The sequence below is a fragment of the Ostrinia furnacalis genome, unplaced genomic scaffold (genome assembly GCF_004193835.3).
Source record: "Ostrinia furnacalis isolate ACB-3 unplaced genomic scaffold, ASM419383v2 OfSCF1486, whole genome shotgun sequence".
Classification (NCBI taxonomy): domain Eukaryota; kingdom Metazoa; phylum Arthropoda; class Insecta; order Lepidoptera; family Crambidae; genus Ostrinia; species Ostrinia furnacalis.
This window is the reverse complement of record NW_021131725.1, coordinates 105,848-117,880: the sequence shown is the minus strand read 5'-3', so window position 1 is coordinate 117,880 and position 12,033 is coordinate 105,848. Positions and strand designations below refer to the sequence as shown.

At 35.4% G+C, this 12,033-nt stretch overlaps 1 protein-coding gene across 6 annotated transcripts in view; it reads right to left on the bottom strand.

Moving 5' to 3' along the window:
* Positions 1-5,414, bottom strand: part of LOC114352940 (venom protease-like) — a 37,102-nt gene extending 31,688 nt beyond the window's left edge. For 2 of the 6 annotated variants that reach the window (XR_003655898.1, XM_028304704.1), the window contains exons 1-2: positions 5,155-5,413; positions 1,345-2,358 (exon numbers count right to left, since the gene is read on the bottom strand). Coding sequence is in view for 4 of the 6 variants with exons in the window: in XM_028304704.1 (XP_028160505.1) it covers positions 1,345-2,358; positions 5,155-5,218 (1,078 nt within the window). In the remaining 2 variants the exon portion in view is untranslated. Of the gene's footprint in view, positions 1-1,344; positions 2,359-5,154 lie in introns of all 6 variants that reach the window. The other 4 variants (XR_003655899.1, XM_028304707.1, XM_028304705.1 and 1 more) reach the window with 3 other exon arrangements.
* Positions 5,415-12,033: the final 6,619 nt, after the last annotated feature.

The window sequence follows — 12,033 nt, the reverse complement described above, 5'->3', positions numbered from 1 at the left end:
CCATAATATTATTATTATTTCCCGAGCATTATAGTTTTGCCTTTACCTTCGCTATTTTATTATATAAATAAATTTCTTAATTTGTAAAAAGTTTTCTCGATTATTAGGTAAAGCCACAAATAGTAAAAAAAGCTAAGTGGCTATTATTAGGTACACTTTGATCATAGGTGTGGTTATAACGTAAGACAGTTTTATAGTGTTTAAAACTTTAAATTATGCCGACCGACGTCATGCTTTAAACTGTTTATAAATGCAAAATTTTATAAATAAAACCATCAACTACCTACATGGAGGACGCCTATAAAAATAAAAATTTATTGCCATCTGACTATTCATAAGTTGGATCGGCTAAACTGATTAAGTTTGTTTTTGATTGACAGGAAAAGTCCGGCTTTTGGTAGTATTTTTACATGAAAAAATATTCTAAACCAAAATTCAGGGCAAAGTCGCAAGTAAGTAATAAAAACTTTGCTTTGAGATTTGCTAAGTTGGCTTAATTGGATGAGCTAATCACAGTAAATTATGCTTGTTATGGCCATGTAAGGAATCGATAATTTGGCGTATAAGGTAATCATCAGTATATTTTGTGTTCAGAGCATTAGAAGACTACAATCATCTTACATACTTTGATAAAAATAACGCACCTTCAAAACATTTAGGGCTGATTTTTCAATCGTCAGATACCTATCTTATAACTGAAGAATAAACTTGTCATTTTGACATTTTCCATACTGAAATTGTCAATATGCCAAACTTATTCTACAGTTAACGTGGTTAAAAGTTATCCGACGATTGAAAAATCAGCCCTTAAAAATGTTTTGCCAATGCGAAGTCATAATACAAGATGCAAAAAACTTTCTGACCCTTAGGGAAGGTTTTTTTTGTAGGAAACCAATATCGAAAACTCAAAAAAGCCCATTGTAATTTTGTAATAGGTGATAGATGTGTCAATTCAACTTTTCGATGTTAGTCCCTTAGAATAACAACACAATCAGCCCCCAAAATAGTGTCACTTTACAATTAGTAGCGCTGTGATTTTAGTCACAAAAGCGAGCTAAAATAAGTCCTTAGATGGCAGATTTGAAAAGCATTAGAAACTATGTTGGAAGCTATGCAGTTAGTCACATCCCAAACACAAACCAAACAGGTTTATTTTAGTCCATTTTTATATTGGTTAGTTGCACATTTTATAGTCTGGTCCGTGAGCACGTAGAATTTCATTGGACAAAATTCTACGTGCTCACGGACCGGACTTTGGAACTTTACTGAAAAGTTCCGAAAGTTTATAAAAATGGACTAAACAGAAACATAAAAGTGCATGAACATAAAAAAAGTAACATTTACTGAATAATCCCGCCGATCCAAAGTTGAAGTTATTACGTTTCTCCGTATCGGGAACTGGTGTCAGAACTGGCAGTTCTGTGTATGATGCCGGGGCTTTCGTTGAGAGGGCATTCGGGATTCCAGCTGGCGGTAAATTTGGAATTTCAGCAGGTGGTTTATTTGGGATTCCAGCAGGTGGCACGCTTGGAATCTCAGCTGGCGAATTCGGGATTCCAGGTGGAGGAACATTAGGAATTTCAGCAGGCGAATTATTTGGGATCCCCGCTGGAGGATTAGTGGGAATTTCAGCAGGTGAGGAACTTGGGATTCCTGGAGATGGAACATTGGGAATTTCAGCTGGTGAAGCAATTGGAATTCCTGGAGGTGGAATATTAGGAATTTCAGCCGGTGATGCATTTGGTGTATTACTCTCCGCCCCTCCTGTGGGCAAGTTTATATCCACGTTGTCTTTTCCTTCTTGCTCATTATCTCCGTTATTGTTCTGGTAATTGCCATTGCCTGCAGGATCTTTAAATTGGCCAGGATAATAGTTTGAAGGGTTAGATTCAGTGTACTGCCCGTCATTATTGTTCACAAAGTTTACTGCTGTACCAGAATTGTTAATGTCAGGATTCGATTCCGTGTATTCGCCATTATTATTTACAAAATTAACAGCAGTGCCATCTGGAGGAGATGTGGGGAATACTACAGGATTTCCACCATTTTGGTTGTATCCATAATTTGGGTTATACCCTTGGTTATTGTACCCATAGCCTGGGTACTGGTTTTGGTATCCATAGTTTCCTTGGTTGTAGTTTTGGCCATTCTGGTATGGATAACTGTTTGTGTTTTGGTTCTCAGTGGAGATCCCAGGTCTTCGGAATGGGTATACGTATGCAGGGTTGGTATTTTCGTTCTCGGGCATCACATGGAGAAGTCCTGTGAGTCTATTTGTGATCCTTCTGGGGTTGAGCAGGTTGAGTCCATATTGGAAGGGGGTTGAATACCGGCGATCTTCCCTTTGAGGGAAGAAACCTATTTGGTTGCAAAATAAGCTGTTTTAGATACATAATAATATTTGAATATTCTTCCTACCTACAATTAACAAGCTTCGTTATTTATTTTATCTTAGTGCGGTGTTTATTAAGTATGTGCTAAGCTCTAACAGCGTTTTAAGCATAATCAACAAGCATTCAATATACAAATATGGGTAATATTTGTAATTATTCGAGCTAGTTAAGTTTCTTTCAAGTTTTTACTTTTTTATGTGCGTTTAGACGATTTGTTTTAGTTTTATTTGTGTAGTTAGTTATTATAATAAATAAACTACAATAATAAATAATACACTACATTTAAAAAGCTGCATCTATGCTGACCCATTAAGTTAGTTTTATTATAAATATTATAATACACTACTGGTCATATTTACGTTACAAATAAGCCTTCGTTTGTGCACAAATAGCACACCTCGAAAAATAAATGTCATTGCCTGAGGTTTTTCCTAAAATAGATGGATGGCATTGGCTGAAAATTGGCCAGATTTTCCGAAATACTAAATTGCTTTGATGCAAATTGCTCTAATGATACACGAATGATAATTTGTTTGCATTTTGAGGGGATTTACTTTGTATATTTTATTAGCTGTTTATTACTGTTGTTTGCCATCTTATAACAACTTTAGGTTAAAAACAATCATTGCAAAACAACAGTTATGGCGACAGAAAAACAATAACAAACATGAATGGTCGTCGTTTTTCATAAATCACTATAACTAGGTATACTTTACCTGTTTGTAGGTAGATTTCGATAATGATTTAGCACAATAGTTGGTTTTAATTTAAGCGGAAATTACTATACTTATCATGGCGCACAATATTATTCATTTTGCTAGGGATAATGTTAATAGTGAGTGCAACGATTGTTTTCTTCATGTGGACATAAGTTTAATAAGTAAATCTAAGAGTAAGCACTTACTAATACCTAAATATGAAATGTATAAATGTTTAAAAAGTAACTTAACATAATATTTTTAGTGGTTTTTAAAGTTAACGAGTATGAAAAATCAATAATTAATTTAATGATGACAATTAATTAATAGGTCCTTTTGGTTATGTTTTGTATGTATTTAGTTAGTTAATTTTTGTTTTTCCCTCGTCTTACTACTGAACTTATTTTAGCAAATTAACACAAGTTCTATTGACTGGTTTTTACTGTTATGTAACCGAAGCATGGTTCCGTCTGAGGCTCTAGTATTGTCCAGTGCCCAATCAAAAGTCAGGTCATTGACATGATGTGATGATGACCTTGGATTTGACGTCTCACGTCATTTGTTTTTTATTAGCTTTTTTCTTTCACAGCTGTTATTAAATAAGTCGCATTATACATTGACAGGTTAAGTTCACGTTTTTATAAATTTTAATTTTAATAAACTATAGCCATAAAGTTAATGGGTCAAAAGTTACCTATGTTTTGTTTTGATAACATTAAAATAATTGTTACTTAAGTATTTAATTTGTCGATTTTGTATTCATCATCATCATCTTCATCTCAGCCATAGGACTTTGTACTATTTGTATTCGATTTTGTATTATTATGGGATATCCTTATAATAAAGTAGCCTAGACCAATCTTTCCCATAAATAGTTTTAAGGAAAAAGTATATTTAGCTACTTAGCACCATACGGTAAATAAATTATTATGATCAATCGTTAATTTATCTTGCACTTAAATAGGTCAATGAAAATGGTTATTTTGATATGAATTAATTTACTTTCAAGGATTGTTATGACAATGTCCAATAACTTCTGATAGTAAGTACGTCCTACTATAACAATAAGTTATAAAGTTTTTAGAAACGCAATATTTTTAAACGCTGTTTGATAGTTTTTGTACTTCAAATGACTAGAGGTTTTGCTACCAAGCTTTTTGTGTCTTAAAATCACGCACCTACTTACCTAATATTTATTTAACAATCTTAATAAACTTGAGTTGTTAGTCAAGGCCAGAAAGTCATTTCGTGTATGTTTGGATAGACTTAGCCTTTACTATAAGGAAGTTATGTCTAACTAGAAGTATTATTTACCCGACTGCGCCAGAAGGAGGATTATGTTTTTGATTAAACTATCTATGGTTGCTATGGTCTCACATTCATATGTTTTTTTTCATGTAAATCTTAAGATGTGCAGCAAATACAAACTCCTAAAAGTGAGTCAGTGCAAGGTAATTTTCTTTTATCATAGTTTTTATGTTTAATATTGTATTTAATCTTCTTTTTTGACATAATGACCAACAATTTTAATGTGATTTTTTATATTTTTGTCCGTTGAAGCCAGATAATTATACCTATTTCGACAGCCAAAAGGATGATGATATTTAATGTAATTCAGTTATTTTGCTCGCGTGCTAAATTTTCTATCTACACAGTAAAGGATATCGAATCTAATGTGTGCATAATCTACACCGGTTCTCGCTAAAAACCCGTTTTGGCAAAAAAAAAACTACACTTCGTTGATTTCGCGCATTGTAGGTATAATTTTAAAGTTTAGGGAAATAACATCAATTTTATCGTCATAATAACTGTAGTATTATTATCAATATTATCTGCGTTTATTATTAATTATAAAACCGGTTTTGCGTTGTTATTACTTGCATAATTATTTTATTGATTGCTGAATTTTTTAAAGGTTTAGTTTTTGTTTCATTTAAGTGTATGCTTATTGTTATTAGACTGAACCGGTGATTTATGAATCGTGTATTACGTGCACTATCAAGGTCAGGTCACAAATAAACACTTAAAAATAATTATTTCGAAATTTCCAAAAATCCACTCACCGAACTGACACGTGACCGCACTAACACACAAACAAACACACAACAATTTGATCACATAAGCCATTTCATGCGTGCGTGTTGATTTCTTCAAGTTAAAAGTTAAACTACGCGATGCGCGGCGTGTAAAAAACGCTGTAAGACGCGCGTTCGCACGCGGAAAGGACAAAAACGCGCACTGACCGTCGCGACGTGGTGTCAAATGGCGTTGATCTTGACCGACATCGAGTTATAAGCTGACCGATACAGACGTCACAGTTACCGGCTACTTAACACTATAATGTGTCATGCCCAGGGGTACCCGGTTATCATCAATTTTATGTGATACGGTGGGTAGTTAACATTTTCAAGAAGATGATTCATTGGGACCATGAGAAAATACAAAAAGTAGAAGGATGCAATAAAGTTATGGAGTTTAAAATAGTGCAGTTCATACATTTTTTTATTGGTGCAGTAAAATTACAGGCAAAAAAAGGATTTTTAAATTTTGCTAATCATTTAACAAGTCGGAACAGACAATAAATTATACGATTTGTAGCAGACTTTAAAACAACATAAAATCTTAAACAATAATACTGCATTTCTTATTAAAGTTAGTTCGAAATAGTTAAATCAGAAATGGTACACTAATAAGTAGGTACTATGCTACAGGCCACAGGGTACCAATTTTAACTGTCTTTTTTTTAAAGTTAGGTGATGTCCTCGTGGACCAGTGATTAAAAAGTACGAAGCTTGTGTTATCGGGTTCGATGCACACATTCAGATGGGTGGAAAATAACTTTAAAGTGAGATTTGAATAAATCTGATTGTGAGATAACAACGACGTTGCCGTGTTTTGGAGGGCATGTGGACTCATGCGTATCGGCCCAGCTATTTTGGTAGATTTCCGATGTGAGGCATGTCACAAACCTATGGGTTTGGGTGGTTTCATAAAACTCATCTATTTCTGCAAATAGGCTTTAAAAAAGCACTTTTACACGTCCCAGTATTAACCCTACCACTGCTTCAGGACAATAAATGGGCCAGTGCTGAGAAGAAGCAGCGCAAGAAACTCAGTCACTATTGTCAGCCATCGATGCATTAGACATCATAACATAGTGAAAATTCCTGAATAAAATGATTTCATACTTTGTTTACCTTAACAACTTCATTCATAAGATAAAAATATAATAATAATATTCACTCGTTAACATTTCGTGAAATTGAACAATAAAGCAAAATAATTTATAACTATGACGTCGTTCGAGACGTATTCGAAATTTCCGCTGTGACGACCGTGACGTCACATGCCGGACGAAAGCTCGCGGTGAGTAAGTGGCAGGTAGTATCGTAGGCGCAGGCGCAGACCGGAAGTTACGCGAGGACGTCCTTTAGATGCTTATTACTAGAAGAATAACGAGTCTAGCTTTTACCTTCAGCCTTTTACGTTACAATGTAACACAGTACAGTGTAAAAGTGCTTTTCAACCGACTTCAAAAAAGGAGGAGGTTCTCAATTCGACCCGTATGTTTTTTTTTTTTCTATGTTTGTTACGCGATAACTCCGCCAATTATGAACCGATTTGAACAAATCTTTTTTCGGCGTATAGGTGATACCTCAAGGGTGGTCCCATTTAAATTTGATAATAGAAAAAACAACCCCCAAGGGTGGAAAATTGGTTATGAACTTTTTTATACGCAATATCTCCGCCGATTATTAATCAATTTGAACGATTATTTTTTTGTTGAATAGGTATTATCAAAAGGGTGGTTTCATGCGAATTTGAAGAAAATATTTCACCCCCAAGGGTGGAAAATTGGGGATGAACTTTTTTATACGCAATATTTTTAATTTTTAGTTTTTTTTTGTGTTCACGCATTTGAAGTCGGTTTTATTTTTTAAAAAAGTTAATTAAAGGAGTATCTACTAATAGCAATAATAAAACACGATGGAAGGTTCTCGAAGCTTAAAGAACCAATTTTATTTTTAAAAACCTATTTGCAAAAATAAATGAGTTTTACGATTTTTTTTTTATAATGGCCTTTTGTAGGGTCACTTATGCAAAGGGTCCCAATGGGACTCAGTTTCAGAAACTAGTAAATAAAGGTCTCTCTCAGTGACTGAAGGGGTTATAGACACTGAAAATACTCAGCCAAAATAAATCTAAATGCTAGCGATTTTAAGACTTGAATTTAAATGGGAACTTCACGAACTTAACAATGGAATTTAAGTACAAGTACATACATATAATCTTATAATTATAATATGTGACAAAAAGATAATTCCATTCCTGTACAGTTCAAGAGAAAAGCGTGATTGGAAAAATAAGTAGGTACCTACGTAGTTAATTAATTAAACATTAGTGTTATTATGATTAAAAATATTGTTTATGAGATATTTAAACACATTTAACAACGCAATGTCAGGATTTTCCATAAGAATGCATTTACGTGGTAATTTATTTCTGACATATTAGGTAGGCGGATTAATGGAATGATTAACTGCTCAGTAATTGCTTTTAGTTAAAACGCATATACCTGTGTTATGATTTTCTAGAGAAATCCTTTATACCTTATAATACTAATCTAAATTACCTACTTACCTTCAATTTTCCCCGATCTCCTCTTGTGTCCTCTATGTCCCCTATGGCCCCGTTTGGGTTTCTTCACAACCACCTTGTATTTATGTATGTTATACGTCTGATTGGGGGCGTACGTCGTATGACCCTTCACACCCGTGTGATTATACATCTTCTTAACTCCGTGATACACTCCGTGAGTCGTGTGTACAGGGTACCCGTGATACGGCTTGTAAGAAGGTTTAGACCCATACGAGCTGCCAGGGTACTTATTCCCGTGACCATAGCCGTGATAGCTCGTCCCGTGTAGGTGATGATCAGTCCCATGGCCGTGATAAGACGTGCCGTGTCCATGATGACCCATCCCATAACCGTGGTAGGTAGTGTCATGTCCTTGTGAGCTAGAGTCATAGCCGTGATGTCCTGAGCCGTGTCCGTGTTCTCCGTAGCCGTAAATATCATGACCGTGATCGTAACCATGCTCATATCCGTGGCCAAATAAAGTGTGGTACAGGGCATCCAAAGCCTCGTAGTACTCGGGGGAATGAGTGGGACTCGGGGGCTTGTACTCGAATGGAGTTGTCAGACATTTGTTGTACTTCTGAGCAAGTATCAGCAGAACCGGGAACCCTTGGATCAAGGTGCAGATCGTGCTCTGTTTAATCGTCATTGCTTTAGTGTATCGTTGACCGAATTTGGAACACAACTAAATTATAATATCCCATGGCTATTGCCATTATTTTATCAGATCTATCTGCCTTTCGCAACTCCATGAATCCGTTTCGAAATAGTTTTGTTACAGCTGGACTAATTGGGGTCGGATCGGTGATGGAATCAATTGATGTTTGTTTATTTATTTAACCTTCAGTTTATTAAATGGTTAAATCATCATTATGAAAAGTTAAAAAGTACTTAGGAATGGGGATTGGGGTAATATTCGCGAATGGGAAATGAATAGTGTTGGCAACAGAAGTACCTACTGGTGGGTGACCAGTTAATGATAGAATATTTATTTTAATGATGGTCAGTGTGGTCACTTTCATGTGAATAAGCAAGTTGTTTTGACTTGATGCTTTTTAGATAGGATTAGAATAGAAAAAAATATTCAAAAATATGTATGTATATTACAGGAAGACATTAATTGATACGATACATTACAACAAAAGAAACCAAGACCTTTCTTTGGGTCAGATAGAGGTGTCTTGAAAAAATTTTTTTTTTTTAATCTAGCTGACCCGGCGAGCTTCGTACCGCCTATATTCATCAGAAGTATGTAGGATTCTAATGGTGAAAGAAATTTTCAGTCCAGCAGTTTCGGCGGAGCCTATTCAATACAAACAATCTTTTTTTTGTGTAATTTTTAATTTGATTATGGTATGGTACAGTCAAATCAACGGTAATAAGAAAGGAATTGTAAGTAGGTATCCATTTGGTGACAAAATACGTCCGCGTAATGAATTATTCAACTCTATCAATGTTGATCTGGACGACTGTGATTTCTTGGCCCTGATTGTGACAGATTTAGTAGAGGTTTTTTTCTAAAAACACGCGTAGGTGTGTTGACTCAACATTAAGTAGTAATTCAGATGCATTTTCAATACATTACTCAGGAAAATGTCCGATATAAATTACCACTAGGGTCACCAAATGTTGTAGGAATACATATTTGGAATCAACTACAAAATACAACGTTCTTTCAAATAATGTCACGTGAGTAGAATAGCCATTTTCAGGGTACGTCTATGTAACATCATCATCATCATCATCATCTCAGCCATAGGACGTCCACTGCTGAACATAGGCCTCTTCCTATCCTTTTCATATAGCCCGGTTGGTAGCGGTCTGCGTCCTGCGCCTTCCTGCTACCTTTATAATGTTGTCGGTCCACCTTGTGTCCTTGTCCACCTATGTAATGTACCTCGAGTTTATTCTACTACCACTTCGGAAAAATAAATCGGCTCTGGCGAAAACGTAGCGAACGAAACTTGGTTATATTTAAGCCTTTTTAGTTTTAATTTAATTTATCTACGGTACTTTTACAAGCTGCGCGAGATTTGACGTGAATTTTTTTTATTTAATTTGGTTTTTTCTTCTTCTTTTCTTTTGTTAAAATTGAGAGAGTCCAACTCTCACTCTACATAATTATTACGTATATCATTAATGTCAGTTCATTGAATCATATCAAAAAGTTGCTAATTTATTAGTGACGCATATAAGTACCTAACATAACGCCATTAAATCGAGTCATCTATTCAATGATAGCCTACGAATTTAGGTCATTGCTAGTTGGTGACCACCGATCTGAACTATGTAGGAAAAACCCACATTATTCTGGATTTCATTTAAGGTCCAAGGGCTCTACCATTACCGAATCTATTCTAATATTATAAAACTGAGAAGTTTGCTTGTTTGAACGCGCTAATCTCAGGAACTACTGGTCTGATTTAAAAAAATCTTTTTGTGTTGGATAGTCCCTCAGATCACAGAAGGGCCACCTTCTATGACCTGAGGATAGCCCAATAGGGGCAAAGCAATGTAATAAATGTTGCAAAAATGGGAAATATTATTCATACTATTTTCACGGGTCCGAAGTCGCGGGCCCAGTTATGTCAGCTATTTTCAATTAAAATATAAACTTTCTATACTATAGACAGTCTACATAGAAAGTTTATATTTTAATCCTGCTGAGCACAAGCTCTTAACTAAGTTCTAGCTGACTAATAGGAAAGTAAAACCTAACCGTGGCAAGGGCAGCCCTTAGGTCACTGTTTCCTGCTATAAATCTCGGCTACTCAGTCGCTTTTAATAAATATACTTTTGTTTGTGTCTGTTCTAAGAATCGACTATTGGCATTCGGAGCATGGTCTTCATGAGTCGACTAGAATCCGGCTGTGTCACACAGAAGGTGAGAAGGATACTTTACAATTTGGTTATTCCATTAGTACCTAACAGTTATGGTACCATTACACTTATTCTGGTGAAGGTCGCGGGAAGTGCCTGGATGCGAGCGGCGCAAGATCGGTCTTCGTGGAAATCCTTGGGGGAGGCCTATGTCCGGCAGTGGACGTCTTTCGGCTGAAACGAACGAACGAACGAACGAACACTAATTCTGTGCCGTTATTAACCAGTAGTGTTGCTTAAGGAAATGTTCCGTGGGCTTAGTGCGAGTTTACATTGAACGTCACTAGCGAGTGTGTCAAAAAATCTATGAAGATTTTTCTTGAAAGTATCCTCTAGGAACGCTGAAAAATCTGTCATACCTACATTTCATGTAATTTTTTACGCTGTCGCTAGCGATGACGTTTGGTATAAACTCGTAAATTTTTCGTAGGGTCCGTGGCCGAGTTCCCCAGTATTTGACGCACCCGTGGTGGACGCCCCCGATTTAAATAAATTTAATATCATATTTTTTTCGGCTTTTGCACTAAGTACAGTCAACGAAAAAAGTTTCACAAGCTAATTATTATACTAAACTATGCATGTTTGACGCTATTTATGCAATCTGGGAGCAAAATTTTAACCCAAAACCAGCAGTAGTAAGAAACAAAAAACTTTTGTAGGAATTATTTTCATTTCATTAGATTCATTTTTGTGTTTAATTCTACTGGCCTAATAAATATTTATTCGTTTATAAACATTTTTGTGCCTGACTGTACATTTCATTAAAAATTGCTTCAAAACGAATTTAACTGACCGCGGGCGTCGACCACGGGTGCGTCGAAAACTGGGGGACTCGGCCACGGACCCTTTTCGTACACTCTATAATGTTATTGTGTATGGAATAAATGACTGACTCGTATATTTAAAAAAAGAGTATAATAGGAATGAAAATATTTACGTACTTACCTAACATTTATAGCAAACCAGCTTCTGCCTGTGGCTTCATCCTCGTGAATTTCAGTGTCATAGAATCAGAAAGTCTGTACGGAGCACACGTACCCCGATTAATTTAAAGACTTTCTTACCATGCCTTAATGAGGTAACCTGTTACTCTCTGTAAAAGTTATATTTGGCAGTAATTAAAAAAAATATATTTATCTCTCACACACATAACATCAATTACATTGATATTTACATTTAAGATGTTACACAATATTTATATTCAATTAATTAATCCATAACTACACTGTGTGTGAGAGACTGGAGCCTGAGATAATAAACCCGTATTACAGGTCTCCAGAGCTCCCACCTCCAATTAGTGACCTGATTAATAACATTAATAAGATTAGGTGATCTAATGTCTACACATGCAAGTATTATTTGGAAAGAAGTGTTTATGCAATGAATGTGCGTGAGCAGAATATCAATTTTATTATAATGTGCGT